Source organism: Vanessa tameamea, chromosome 6 (assembly GCF_037043105.1).
Source record: "Vanessa tameamea isolate UH-Manoa-2023 chromosome 6, ilVanTame1 primary haplotype, whole genome shotgun sequence".
In the NCBI taxonomy this organism is placed as follows: domain Eukaryota; kingdom Metazoa; phylum Arthropoda; class Insecta; order Lepidoptera; family Nymphalidae; genus Vanessa; species Vanessa tameamea.
The window spans coordinates 13,678,697-13,694,490 of NC_087314.1; the positions used below are offsets into that span (position 1 = coordinate 13,678,697).

At 32.4% G+C, this 15,794-nt stretch overlaps 1 protein-coding gene across 4 annotated transcripts in view; it reads left to right on the forward strand.

The window, feature by feature from the left end:
• Positions 1-13,682, forward strand: part of LOC113403215 (lachesin-like) — a 73,316-nt gene extending 59,634 nt beyond the window's left edge. The window contains exons 7-11 of one of the 4 annotated variants that reach the window (XM_064215105.1): positions 2,452-2,626; positions 5,639-5,748; positions 7,728-7,790; positions 11,135-11,272; positions 13,452-13,682. In XM_064215105.1, the coding sequence (XP_064071175.1) occupies positions 2,452-2,626; positions 5,639-5,748; positions 7,728-7,790; positions 11,135-11,272; positions 13,452-13,546 (581 nt within the window). In that variant the 3' untranslated portion in view covers positions 13,547-13,682. The remainder of the gene's footprint in view (positions 1-2,451; positions 2,627-5,638; positions 5,749-7,727; positions 7,791-11,134; positions 11,273-13,451) is intronic. The other 3 variants (XM_064215104.1, XM_026643687.2, XM_064215106.1) reach the window with 3 other exon arrangements.
• Positions 13,683-15,794: the final 2,112 nt, after the last annotated feature.

Genomic DNA, 15,794 nt, shown 5'->3' on the forward strand with positions numbered 1-15,794 from the left:
CCAAGTTTCAAAAGTATAGTTCTTATAGTTTCGGAAAAAAGTGGCTGTGACATACGGACGAACAGACAGACAGACATGACGAATCTAGAAGGGTTCCGTTTCCATTTGGCTACGGAACCCTAAAAAACGCGAAGACGCGAGTGCCGACAGTGTGTTCAGACTTCTCATCATCAGAACTTCTGATCATAGAAATAGATAAAAAGTTAAGTCCGTAATTGTCGCACAACTGAGCAGAGACCACTTTTCTCTCTAGAATTGGTGCTTATTTCACAACGCAGCTCCAATGCGGATTAGCGATACACTTGTAGCAGAATTTAATCCGATTAATGCAGGTTTTCTCACGATGTTTTCCTTCACCGAGCATGAGCATGAGATTAATTATAAACACAAATCAAGTCCATCAAAATTCGCTGCTGCTTGGTTCGATTTGGCCCCGCGCTATTTTAAAAGTCAATTATTCCATCGATAGAGCCACCTCGGCTATTATTCTGAAACCTTTTCAAATTAACATCAAATCGATCAATTTATTACGAGCGTATTTAACATTTGGCAGGTAAGAATACATTAAATAATTAACCGAAATAATTACACCACAAAACGCCTGTGGTGTTTCCGGTCACAACGTTCATAACTTCATTTGCATTTACATATTATGTATAATAAAATTTTTAATCAGTATATTTGATTTTACTTGGACAGCTAGTTTGTTAAATGAGACTGATCTGCGGCAAATACAGCGTTGGACCTGTAAAAAGTTATTGAGATTATCCGTCCAGAAATTCATCCATATAAAAATTTTAAAAAAAATTAAAAAACAATCAGCCGACTTCAAAAACAACATAAAAATTTCAACATATTACATAAATTATATTCTAAATATTTGTAGGTAATTACTACAAAAATAAATTGTGCAAATTTTTAGTTTGTTGATTGGGACACATACTAATATATGAAGTTAAATAAACACTTGTATATTCTATTTTTTTTCTGTATCTGACTACCTCAAAGCTAAGCACTTGTCAGGCTTAATTTAGCGTAGTTCGAGTCGTTTTTTTTACGAGCAACAGAAAGATTTGTATCAATAAGTACAGTTTTTTTTCCGAAAATAATCTAAAACTATCTCTAAAGCTAAAGATCTGACGTACAAAGTAAAGGGGAAATGTCGTACGGAATTTAATATTAAAATACGACTCTTTTAATCATACACGAGCAAGATATCTCATCATCAAGCATACACGAGGAAGATGAAGTCATCCTCCATGTACGCGTAAAGAAAGGTGGACTTCATAAATATTTTAAAACATCGTAGAATATTAAACCATATCACGCGGCCCGAGTAATATTCGTCCTGAAAATTGCCATCATAAACTCTGGGAATGTGAATTACGTTCTCAAAGTGTGGATTTTATTATCCAAGGGAGATGTGAAAAATCGTCGGCTATATTCGGCCGCGTTCAGAAAACTTTGCCTCTATCTATCATTATTGAGAGTTAATAAATTGCTTTAGAGTTTCCTATAGTTTAACGTACTTCGTTGCACGCGCTGTCGAGTTGCTTTAAATTGATATGATTAATATTTCCACTTAAAGACGCTAGCGACAATGAAATTATCTGTAGCTATTGAAGTTTTTCATTCCCAGCGTCAATTTTCAAGATTATAATAAGAGGTATAAGAATAAGGTTTTATAAACCTTTTTTATGAAAGAAGAAAGAGAGATGAACATAATGACACTATAAAATATATCCTAAATAAAATTGAATGAAATACCACTAGCGACGATTTATGACTGATGATCATGAGATCTATGAAACTACAGGTAATGCCTGTGGGAGAGGATAAATAAACTTAATTAACTATTACTTGAAGGTACGCGACGTATACTCTCACTAAAACACGATTTTTTGGAAATTTTAACTTCAAGGGGAAGAAGTAGGTAACTTAATGAATGAATGAATTTTACCCGTACGAAATCAGAACGGACCACTAGTCCATAAATCGAGCTTGCAAAATATGTATCAATTATCAGTAAATTTGCAAGTTAAATAGTAATAGTATAATGTTCATGAAATAAATGTACTTAATTAAATACAGATCAAATTAAAAATAACAAGTCATGACCGCGAGGCAAAGAAATGGCAAGAACGCTTGTAACTTTTTCTAGTTGCATCACGATTCCGATTCTCAGTGCAAAAAATGAACAAGCAGTTCTGTCACTAGTGGAGGCAATAAAGCGAAATGTTAAATCTTTTACATTTTTCTAGTACTATAAGGCTTAAATGTTTTATCTGGTAAATGCAAAAAAAATAAAATTTTGAATTGCGAATGGAAGTGTGAAAAACCAATTTCCTCATCGTCAGCAGTCTCCAAATATTTTTTTACTAATATCATTGCTATTATCATTTGTAAAAACTTAAAGTATTCATCTATTCTTAAGTAAAAATATGTTTTCAGTCTCACCAATGATCTGGGTACCAAATCAGCTGGTGGGTGCTCCCGCTGGAACCGATGTCACCGTGGACTGTCACACTGAAGCACACCCCCGAGCCATCTCCTACTGGGTGTACGATAATGTCATGGTGCTCCCAACTAAAAAATATGCCATTAACACCGAGGAAAACTCATACAGGTGAATGACAGGCCTATTTAGAAATACCTGTTCCTTTTTGTGTGTCTTATATATTGATAATCAGTGTATTTAATGAGTTTAACTCTCACGAAGACGCCAGTTGTAGTATAATAATTGTAATAAAAGTTGAAATGAGAATTTGTGCGATTTGATTTGGAAGTTTATCGGTTTGGAAAGCTCTGATTAGAAACATTTGAACACTAACAAATATTACCATGCACTTAGTTTATTTATTTAATTCATAATTTTTTTACTAAATAAAAGTTGTTGTAATTTAAAAGGACATTATTGACTACTATTGTTATTAAAAATTTTACACTGCAAAGTAAATTCCTTTTTTATCAGTAGAGGGACGAACACGGGGTTGCTTTCTTAAGAGCGAGCGCAGTATCATGTTAACTATGCATACATCTCTTTATTTTGCAGAGTGCGTATTCATCAATTATAATTCAGGACCAAAACACTTATTATAATTTTATAGTAAAAATAACAGTCTGCAAATGTCTAACCGCTGCACTAAGACCACTTTTCCTTTTCAAAATTCGTTGTCAACCACATATAGTAGATTATATACATGTGCAGATTTCCTCGCGTTGTTTCCCTACAACACAGAACTAATTATAAATACTACTAAAATCAGCGGTGGTTCGATCAGGGTTCACGTGTTCGAGGCACAGGTTTCACTCGGCTTGTAATAATCTCTTACTTTGATAAATATTATATCCAAACACATATTTCGTAGTCTCATTTGCTTAATACTAATAAATTCTTAAATACTACTATTTTATTTTATCTGAATAGCATAACATTATCTCTCTTATAAATAATATCAGCAATATTAACCGTTAACGTTTCAGCAGCTGACTTCACGGATCTTGTAATATTAAATTTCATTTTCAAAAGAAACCCTCTTCAGGGTGAAATATATTCCGTAGTCGTATCGTTCTTCCTCAATCTCAAAGCTTACAATATATTTTAAACGTCTATTTTTAAAAATAAATTCATGAATTTAGTTTCGTCAAATAGGAAAAAGTTTTATTCGGTATATTTTTTTTTTATAAATGTAAACAAATATATAATATGAAATCACCAATAAAGTAATTTAGACTATAATTCGGCAATATATTTTATAGTTGTTACTAGAATCTCATAAATAAATATATATGTGTAATTTTGTAGTTTTAATATGTTGATAAATAGTTTGAAAAAAAAGCAGGACTTACTTTGAGACACCAGGTTGGAACGAGGTTGCTTTCACTTTATTATATATTAAATAACAGGCATAGTGAAAAAAATAAACATAACGCACTTTCCTTACGTAACGTTTTCTGCCAATTTACTCTAATATAAGCCGCATAAAAGAACTTCGTTCCAAAATCTGAAAAATGTGAGACCCTTGCTGTAAATGTTATATTCGGTCCCTCGTGTATAGTGTATACCATACGTAGTCTAGCAGTGGAACCTATACAATCTGTTACTTTACTTTTTTTATGACCACCATCAAAGTAAATAAGTAAATATTAAGTGTTCAGAACAGTGGGATGGATGACGTTGCTTATACAAAATTACATTACATAAAATTTTAATTGCATTAGAATATCCCAAACAAAAAATACATTGGTTCATTGAAGACGGAGTTCTGAGGAAACAAACAATATATATACAATAGTTATAGTGACTCTTACAAAAGTATGTCGTCTTTAATATACACAATTTGTAACGAATGACTCTTCTCTGTTCTAGTACAACTGTCCTAACATTTGCAAATGTCAAACATTACTCCGATGTAAATGAACCCCGTACGCCGATATCGTTAAAGTTGTATGAGGCGCGTTACTTGCGCAACACGCATAATTAATATTGAATGCTCGCTGAGAGCACTCTCTCAAGCACTCGTAATCCGTATATTGTATTATGCATTGACGATTATTATAATGAAGCTCCTATACACTGAGTAATCGACCTAATGCAGTACTAAGACTCGAATGATAGTCAAATGGTTATTGTATAATCAGGTACAGGGGAAAACGAATTCACCCCATGGTATACAGACTATGACACTTTGACTAACGACTAGGAACACATAATTATCTTGTCTATTAACATATTGTACTTCAAACAGGTTGGGTCCGTAAAAATTTATTGGGTTCTTCTGTCAAGATATACGAAGTAGTAGATGGTAGCGTTCTAAAGTTTGGATGTTAGTTCCACGTTGACTGTACAGCATTGGTCGTTAAGACATTAGTCCTTTGCTTGAAATCTCTCCGGCTTGTTGACGTGCCATCGTATCGGATTATAAGAGTGTGGGAACTTACGTGCGTCTGTGCAGCTACTAGCACTTTGTAAACGTATGTACGCGCGAGAGATAAATGGACTGTACTAAGATTACTAGAAAGGGGATTTTTTACTTCGTAATCCGAGCTCTTACTCTAGAAGACACTTTTTTCCTGGGAGCGATCCCTTGATCTTCACATACTTGGAGAATAGGAGAAGGATAATCGTGATACATTAGCTAACTTTAAATCGCGGTGGCCCACACGAAGGAAGCAGGTCATACGGACAATAATTAACGTTTCAATAGATACATTAACCTAAATACGCTACAATATATACGATATATTATATCTTCAGCGTAGTTGGCTGTTCTCCACTAAGAATGCTCACCGTGACGAAAATACTTAGAATAGCTTCCTAATAAATTAGGACCTGACTTTGATTACCCGTCTACAATACTAAATTCCTAGAAGAGTCCGTCAATGTACTGATGAATAAACTATTGAGTGCTCTTCTAAATATTTATCTCTTTTGTATTTAAAAGATTGGTTGGAAATATTTATTAGAATCGAAATTCTATTTTGAGATATTTTTTTCATACATCCGATCGGGTAACTTCGGGCTGCTGATGATATCTAGCTATATATACTGAATAAGCTTTTAATTGTCAGCCCGGAGTTTGTACCTAAGACTATAGGATCTGCAGCCTGATTTTTAAAATCAACCTTTTGTTAACAGAGCGCACATGAAACTCACTGTGCGGAATCTTCAGACCGGCGATTTCGGTAACTACAGATGCATCTCGAAAAACTCGCTCGGGGAAACCGAAGGCTCCATTAGACTTTACGGTAAGAATATTTATTTATTCAACTTTATTATCCCTAAAAAATTGTATTATATATAAAAGACGGATTTAACGGATTTACTCTCGACATTCTCTGCCAGGTAATCTTTGGGATAAGGACATATTCACGTAGGCGACAATTGTTTTTTTTAAATATATTAAGAAATAATTATACAAATATATATAACGACCGGATTAAATTTTTTATTTAAAGTAACTTTATGTATAGAATAAATACAACTCCACAACAAATTACAAGTTACATATTTGTAAGTGCAGCTCAATAATAATTCAACGTGAAGGTGCGCGAGTTCGTGAGTGAAATCTAATATTAAAACCGAATTCACCCACGACCAATCACTTAAGATGATTACGTAATATAAATCAATACGCGTTACTATATTATGCGTTATATGTTACATGAGCTGTATTCCAGTTTATATATGAATAACCAATGTTGAATGTGGACATATTGAATGTTGTATAATATTAAGTTTTATAATCACTTAACACAATCACATCAGTATAAAAAGATAAAAAATACAATTGACCGTCCTGATCACTTATAACATTTTGTAAACAACGATATCTTATTATTATTATCGTTTAGCGATTCAATTGTATAACGTAAAAAGGAATATTATTTAAGAAAATGTGACACTATGTATTAGAATCAGTAGACGTATTCTGTAAGAAGAAACTCGAAACTCACCGCTGAAAACGAGCGTGACATGTCAGAATCCATAATAATATTATAAATGCGAAAGTAACTCTGTCTGTCTGTCTCGCTTTCGCGCCAAAACTACTGGATCGATTTAAATGAAATTTGGTACTCAAATAGTCTAGAGCCTGAGCAAGGACATAGGCTACTTTTTATTTGGAAAAAGGGTTGAAAGTATTGTTATTTTTAGAACTAGAAGCATAAAACTTATATGTACACTTATAAACTAACATATCATGACACCCACTAAGGAACGAATTTTGGAAATTCTAGCCCTAAAGGGGTGAAATAGGGGTTGAACTTTTGTATGGAAGTCTGTTATTTTTTAAGTTAGAAATATGAAACTTTATTTTTGGGATACTGATTAAAAATGAGATGATTCGCATTTAAGCGTTTTTGGATATTTTACACCTAAGGAGAGAAATTGGATTGACATTTCGTACATAGTATTGTCTGGAAGTCCGTCTTTTTTTAAGTTAGTAGCGAGAAATTTTATTTTTGGGATACCGGTTAAAAATGAGTTGATACGTATTTAAGCGTTTCTGGATATTTTACGCCTAAGGAGGGAAATTGTTTTAAGATTCCGTATACAGATTTTTCTGGAAGTCCGTCATTTTTGAAGTTAGAAGCTCGAAACTTTATTTTTGGGCTACCGATTGAAAATGAGTTGATTTGCATATAAGCGTTTCGGGATATTCTACCCTAAGGGCTGAAATACACACTAATGTGATATACAAAGAGGTCTTACATTAACTTAATATTATAAGTTAATTTGTAAATATATTCATATTCTACGCGAGCGAAGCCGCGGGTAACAGTAGTATATTATACGTTGACTATAATAATTATAAAATATATAGGATATACATACCTACGTATAAAAAAGGCGTATCACCGTAAATTAGTGATCAACATTTCACGAGTGAGATACGAAGTGATTTCTTACAGAATCGCACTGCAGAGTTACTATATAGCATACATTAATAAAATATAAAGCTAGATTGCATAATTAAAAGTATATAATTAGATGATGTATTTAACATAATTATTAAATACAAGATTTATTATGACCTAACAATTATTTGGTAATATTATTTAATTCAGATATTATATCCTTCGACTGTGTCATGGCGACAGGTATATTATAAAGTTGAAGTGTTGTATTGCCACTAAAGGCGAGCGAAGTCTTATAACCTCAAACAGATATACCGTATGAGATTAAGTATTATTGTTAACATTCTAATATTTTATTTTTTCTTCAGAGATACCGATGCCTTCAACATCACCGAAAGCAACTGAGATGAAAAGCAATGCTAACAAAGAAAGTAAGTATTATAAATGTATGTAAATAACCTGAAATGAACTGCTATATATAAAGACGGATTATATTTTTTTTATTTCAATTTATCCCAGCTGAGTTAGTTAGTAATGCTAAATACACGATCTACGATGATATACATCTTGTACATGTAATTACACTGACTCACTCGCACTTTAAAGAGGAACATCTTTGCTTGGTGGTACACTAGTAAATGGTACCTATCCTAATTGAGATTATACAAAGTCGTATCGTATCTTAAATCTTAGTGATTTTAGTTCCAGTTGTATTTTTAGTGTGCAATAAAAAAATGTTCACGGGACGGTCAGTAATTGTGAAAATCGAGTTTGATGATTAATTAAAAAATAATTATATATAATTTGTTATGCTATACATAGTTATGTTTATAATAATATGAGTTGTTTGCTCTTCTTTTTAGTCAACTAATATTAATTAAGCTATATTTTTTTAGTTTATTTAGTATTCAGTGAACTAAATTCTTCATTCACGAAATTCTTTTTCGTTAAGTTATTTAAACTAATATTATAAAACTTCAATATAATATATATCGTCCTTCAATTCACACTCATCGAGATCTAGACAGATTGTAAACTGCTATGAACGGAGCATTCAATATAGAATGGGTTAGCTTAGTGTGTTTATAATTTAATCGAAGTTGGCCCGTTATATTAAAAGTAATACACGTATGCTGCAGATTAATATTAAATTGCTATTAAACACAATCTAGCTAGATTTATTACGAGCTGACGGTCCCGACAATTATCCGGTGATATAAACACAAACACATTATTGTTACCATTGTGAATTTAGTTCAGCAGTGAGATTCTGTAAGAATTTACTGTCGTTGACAATACGGATACGCCATTTTATATCATATGTATGTATAAGCACTCAAAACATTATGACATTTCAAGTTCATTTTCTGCGGTGAGATTCGAGTTCTTGTTCAGAATAGCCCTACTTATATTTGTGTTATTTTCAAGCCGTCGCCGTTGGTATTATTTCAAAATGGTTTTTACTAATTATTAGTTATGTGACCATATACAAATTATTAAAATAATTCTAAGCGTAGTATTAGTTTATTGTTTTACGTAATTAAATCGAATTTTGTAATAACAATTATATTATTGAAATGTAATCATTTAGTTTAATATACACTGATAATCAGTACATTAAGTTTATTAATTCAAGCGATTAACATGTAAACATACGAAATTGAATTAATTTTAGTATTTTAAACGGATTTAAATGAAATTAATATTGTAAAAAATATCTACTAACCGACGGCAGAACTAATTCAAAATATAAAATTGAACTAGCGATCCGCTCCGGCTTGAACGTTTGCATTTTGCATTTATTAATAAAGCATTTTCTTGAAAGGGCCCTTAATATATAGCTTATATTTAGGTGTAACTCAACACTGTAAAATGACGAATCAAATGTCATGTCATGTCATGAGTCTACTTGAATAAAATATATTTTGATTTGATTATTAGCCTTTTTGATATCTAAATTTTCTAGTAATTCAACAATATTTTGATATATCGCCTAAAGTCAATCAGCGTTAGCCATGTGAGCGTACAAAAACAGTTTTTTTCCTCGATCATCCCCCTTCTTTTAGTGAAAATCGTTTCAAAATCCGTTGAGTGGTTTAGAAGAAGAACACAGACATACAGACATGGCTGGGCAAAAGGTTGCTATCACACTCCTCTCTTCTCAGGGGAAAGATTTCCAGCTCGCTGTTCCGAAACGGGTTACCGGTTTTTGAGAATACACATGTTGCAGAATTTCATCCAATAGATCCTCGCGCTGTCCACCTTCGTTAGGCACCAGATGAATAAATTATAATCACATATCAAGCAAATAAAAACGAGTCAAGATTTCCTATTAAACCGCAATCTTTTAAGAATTTCGTGTTCTAGCAAATGGTCCATCATATCTCTGAAATGTATACTGTCATTTGGTAACTTTAGGAAATTAGATTAAACCTATACCGACATGTACGTATAACTACCAGCGGCTCCACTCGCGTTATAGCATAAATGGTAACCTATATCCATCCTTGGTTCAAGTTCAAGCTATCACCCAATTTCATCAAATTTGGGATAGTGGTTGAGCCGTGTATGAGCAACAGACATACAGAGTTAATTACACATTAATAACATTGGTATAGATGACTACATTTACTCGTCTAGATTTGCTTGAAAGAATGATATATAGAAAGCCTGATTGATCAAGCTAAATATCAGAGGAGCTCAGCACACCCCCGTCTTTATTCAAATGTACTTGACTTAAGTTCTATATTAACACTGACAAAAAATTAAAGCACCGCAAAATTTGCTTCATAAACAAAATGATAAGTATCGTTCTCTTCTGGAACTGAAATTCCCACCTAGTAAAATAACTGAAGTTGTCATTATCCTCGGCGTAGTGCCCGCCTCGTGTTAACATTGTATGGTAATGTGAAACAGTGAATCGCGCTGGACGTGTTTCCACTCAGACCCGTTTACAATAAAGGAAGATGTCTGTATCGTAAATATAAAAGGCAACGTCCTGGATGACTATCAATGTTAAGTAAATTTGGAATTTGTATCCCCTTGTGATGTCGAGACGTACTAAGAATGTACCTATATTGCGAATCCCTGCGCCTTTTCTTTTTTAAGCTTGGTGGTAGGGCTTCGTGTAAGTTGGTTTAAGTAGGTATCACCAACTCATCAAATATTCTACTACCAATACTTAGTATCGTGGTGGTCGTGGTGCCCGCCAACCTACCATATACTATAAAAAATAAAAAATGAAAATATAAATGTCTTTTTGGTCTTATTTGTGTCAACTTTAGTGATCTACAAATATCCCAAACTCATCGCTGGTGTCAGTAATAAAGAATTAAGGCGCTTTAGTACATAACCCATAATCCAGATGCTCCATTACATGGTATTATTTATATTAAATTCCTTTTAATTTTTAGTGTAATTTAATTTGCTTACTAAAGTTTTTATTTAACACTAACTTTAGATAATATAAATGCAAAATTAAGTACAAGATACACACGTGACAGGTCACAGGTATTCCTAATTAAAAGTATGTTAAAAAATATCATATGTTGTCAATTTATATTGTTCTAAAATTTTTGAACAGGACAGGTATTCTAAAATATTTTTCTTTTAATGTGAAACGAGTTAATAGGAATTAAAGCCAAAGCTAAGACCAATGAAGAGTCTGTAAAGCGCTTTCGCGACGATGTGTGCAAAAGCAATAAGCATTTTATTTTATTTACTTACATATTATTTGCTAAAGTCATACCAGCTCATAAACCGCGTGGCGTTGCAGCAACGCGTCGCGTGAACGCGAGCCGCGCGGTGCAGCGTGACGCGGTGACAGAGCGGCCGAGCGTGGTGCGCGCGCAGCTCGACCGCGCTCCGGACCGCGCGCATGTCTACCGCGCGCCGCACCCGCACCACGCCTCAGGTACGCTCCTGCGCAAACTGACTTCACTCTTTTGCGATTTTATATTTTTGTAATTTTCTTGACAAGTGTCTCATCGGGCATAAGTTAAACAAAGTTTGTAGTGATGCAGTCAGTTTGTTGTATCATTTCATTATAGAGCTATTTTACTCTTACTGATTTACATTTTAGTCTTACTATTTCAAGTTAAATTGTTTTATTGTAGCTTAGATCACAAATATTTGGTTTGCACTTCGCTTCTACTACAATGAACGTACCTTAAGTAACCAATACGCCGTATAGTTTTTTTTACCTTAACCTATTACAAAAGTTCTAAAACAATGAAACTGCTTCGTTCCTCCACAGCTAAAGAAACATTGAACCGTAAGGGGATTACTCACCTCTTTGTATTCTTTCTAACAGTACTATACATTATTAAAGACTTCTTCCCCTTCGTGGAGTAAAAAATAAACGCGTTCAGAAGTCGCGGCTCTGAAGATATACTCACGTCTAGAAATGCCTCACTTTCAACGCCACTTTTACGATCAACGCTTTATGTATTACGCGTTTGATGTCATACAAACTACCGCTTAATTTCAATTTTCAAAATTAATTAAAATCATAAATTAGATCGGAGTCTACATCATTCTATAATTAAGCCTCGTTATTATCTGATAGTCGTCCACTTGAATCACTAATTGGTGTTTAAATTTTAACATATCAAATAGATTTGGCAGTACACGTATTTGGTTTTCAGGGAAGTTCCATTTGATCTAGGCATGCGGTGAACCCGGGTCGCTTTCCACTACCGCCAAATAGAGATTAAACATTCAACGAGTTCGCATACACACTTAACCCTCATAAATATTCAGTGCAGACCGCGTACAATCAATTCTTTCAGTTTCCAAGCTTGAGGAAAAAGTGTTTGAACAGCCGAATAATATGATATCAAATAGAGAAACGCGTTTGAATAAAATATAAGGGTTTCCATTGTGAAAATTAACTATAAAAATGGAAGTTCGGGCCGAATCGATTCGAGCCGGTCTGCAGGCGGCTATCGCGCTACCACAATATCTGCACCACAAGATAAACATACTTATCTTCAATGAATATCTTAAAATAACAATTCTAAATAAACCGATACTCTGTTTACATTGAACATCTTTACCGATAGTCCTACTAAAAATTAAATAGTATTTTTATTACATACATAGCAAAGATTTCTCCTGCGCAGTTCATGTCATAGCTTTTTATTTTTTTAATGTCTCTTTAAATAAAAGAACTAAAGACAAAGAAGAAAATTGTGACATTCGAAATATTTTCCTTCGGTAAATATATAAATGTATTTATTTGAAAATGCGGTCCTTTCCTTGGTTCTCCCCACGCTTAAATGCACAAAGCATTACTTTTGTATTTTGTTTCGTGTTTCGTTGTTGAGTCTCATTTATTTTTTACTCCTTCTTTTTCTTTATCTTTTGAATTTTGACTTTTATTTTTCCATTTCCACATTACACGTTTTGCACTAAGTAAGCTTACGATATCAACTCAGTACGACGTTCAAACTTAAATAATTATAAATAGATCAGACATGTTACTCGATAGTCAATGCGATATTATATATTATAATTGGCGATACAAAAGCATTGACTTAGTTTTAATTTATTTTCATGCTGGATATGATGAAATATTCAATTGTTATAATTATGTATTTTATTTGAATGTTAAAAAGGGTAATTATTGCTGTCCCTCCTCAATAGGATTTACATTTTGTAACGTTGATAGCTATATATTTAATTTAATCTATAAAGTTTTGATTTTTCAACCGAATAAATAATTAAAATATTTGAATAAATGTTTGATTGTAATTTAAATGTATACTTAGTTAAACTAAAAATTAATACTAGGTTCAAAATAGTTAAACCTTGACCCGAGAATTTTATTTTTGTATTGTCAAATTTTGTATTTATGATGTATTATGATTAAGTTATCAATATAAGAAAATAATATCATCTAAGAACTCATTATTTTCTAAAGTAATTGTGCACAAAATCCTTCATTTAATTTTTATTATTATGTATTTTTATAGATATAATATACGTATATTATTTATTTGTATATACATAAGATATTTTTTTTATTATTTGTAGGTATATAGTAAAGGATGATTCTATAAATTATAATAACTTAATTTCATTTGTTTTAGGCTCAAGAAATCTTCAATGCTGGCGGCAATCGTTTTTAGCCATCGTCGTCTTGGTTCACATAGATTTGTTATCAGATATTTTTATTTGTTTCTAAATACAATAAAGAACGTTCTAGATATATATATTGTACCTTTAATTTTAATTTAAGTTGGCAATACCATGACACGTATTTCAATTACAAAAATGATAGTTACATTGTAGTACCGTTCATATTAGTTAAACCTTTCTGATCGTTGACATAAAATTGTTAAATTAATAAATTAACATATCATGCAATACTAGCGTCATATCCTTCTTTAAGATTGAGAGTGAGAATTTTATATTTGTATGGACGAGGTTTTTTAACCGCTAGCCGAAATAACAATACGTTTAGCTTATAAGGTATGCAGACCTATCTCGACTCGTACTTCCACATATCTTCCCCGTCAATATGTTTTAGACATAATTTTTTATCAAAACACTTTTTGTGATCGATAACTAAATTAAAATGTAAATTAGATTAATAATCGAATGGCTTTCTCGTCACTAGGATCGATACGATTAATTTCAATTGAATCTATACCGCAATCGTCTCGTGTTTCGGAATAGTTTAAAATGTTATTGTAATATTATTCATGATTCGGGTTAACCTCTCCATTCCCGTTTTAAATTTACATTTTATACCCGATGTACTGGCATGCGTTACGTATTACGATACCTACATTAGATAAATTTATTGTATTAATTGTGGTGCCATGCTTCGCGTGTTGATGTAAAAATGTGCCAAAGAATATATTTAATACGTCATTTTGTTTCGATAGGATTAATTTTTCATTTGAAAACATGTAATGAATAAATTTTGAATAAACAACACCTGTAATTATTTTATTTTAATATTATTGTGATTAGTCGAAAACAAGTGACCACATTTCCTATTTCCCGCTTCAGCGTATTAATTGTAGCTTCCAATAACCGAGTTAAATCAATATAATATATATATTTATTTTGTTTGTTTATGTGGACACTTGTCTTTAGTATAGACTTCGGCTTGCCCCTCACGCTTAAATAATTGTATATAATAATTGAATCAATCGCTGCACATAATGATACATTTTAATTGTTAAATAAATTAATGATAAATAACAAATTGTTAACCTTAAATAGATTATGTACCTATTAATGTATAAATATGTATCTTTTATTATGAATAAGAGATATATCTCTAGGTTAAATTTATCTTTACAAAACCTCTATTGTATAGATTAATGTGCGATTTTGATGATGTAAATAAGAATATTAAATAAATTAGTATAAAATTATGTTTCTGTGTTTTATTATTCAGTAATATTTAACACGAATGTGTTTATTACGAATTTATTTTTTATATCAAATATAAATAAACAAAAGTACTATGCAAGACAAGAATGATAAAAAACTATAATTTTCAAATCTCATTGCACACACAATCCGTCAAATTAACCCGATTAATGAATATAGATCACTGCAGCCAGATTCAATGAGTAGTCTCAATTTATGTGGGATTTACTCGTATTATAGTGCATTTATTCCCCGTTCTTTCCTTTTTAAATTCCAATGAATTCGGAGAGATGAGATTATCAAGAAAATTCTGTTACTGCAAACTTTATAAGTTCGGACAGCTGGTCTAAAATTCTTAGCAGTAAAGCTCAACGTCTCCAAACGGCTGACTTAATTTTTTCCTTTAAAAAAAGTGAGAACTCAAAAGTTTGTAAAAGAAAGCGAAATTTAAACATTGCACTGTACACACCAAATATATTTTACAAGTCGTGAACATAACTTCAGTTACTGCGATAGCCGCACGTGATGCGAAGTCACAAGAATTTATCCATCCAATGAGACGATACAGTCGAGTTTATATAAATAAAAACGTGTCTATGACCGCTACGCGTAGCAGGTCTAGCGTAACACGTCACGAGCACGCCGCCCCATCGGTGTCGTGAACCAGTAAGATTTACCCCTATCAAAAATCACTCAACGTGGCTAAAAATGCTTTCACTTCAAAATAACTAGTACGAAACGGCAGTTAAGTGAAACATACTGAATTCACCAGACATTTCTAAAGTTTTATTTTAAATTTTTTGAAAGACTTAAAAATCGAATAACGACTTCCTTAAAAAAAAAAACAAATTGAAAACGTTGAAAAAATTCGATGATCGAGTCGATAGCGTTTAAAATAATTAAAAGGAGATCTGCGGGTCAGACAGTCTTATCGAGTGGCCATTCTCACTCACTCTGACAGACGTTATCGGTTCCATTGAATCGATGGTCTTTAATTGATTCCCGCTCAGCGTTCGCTACCTCCTTTGTCTTTTTCTAATCGAAAT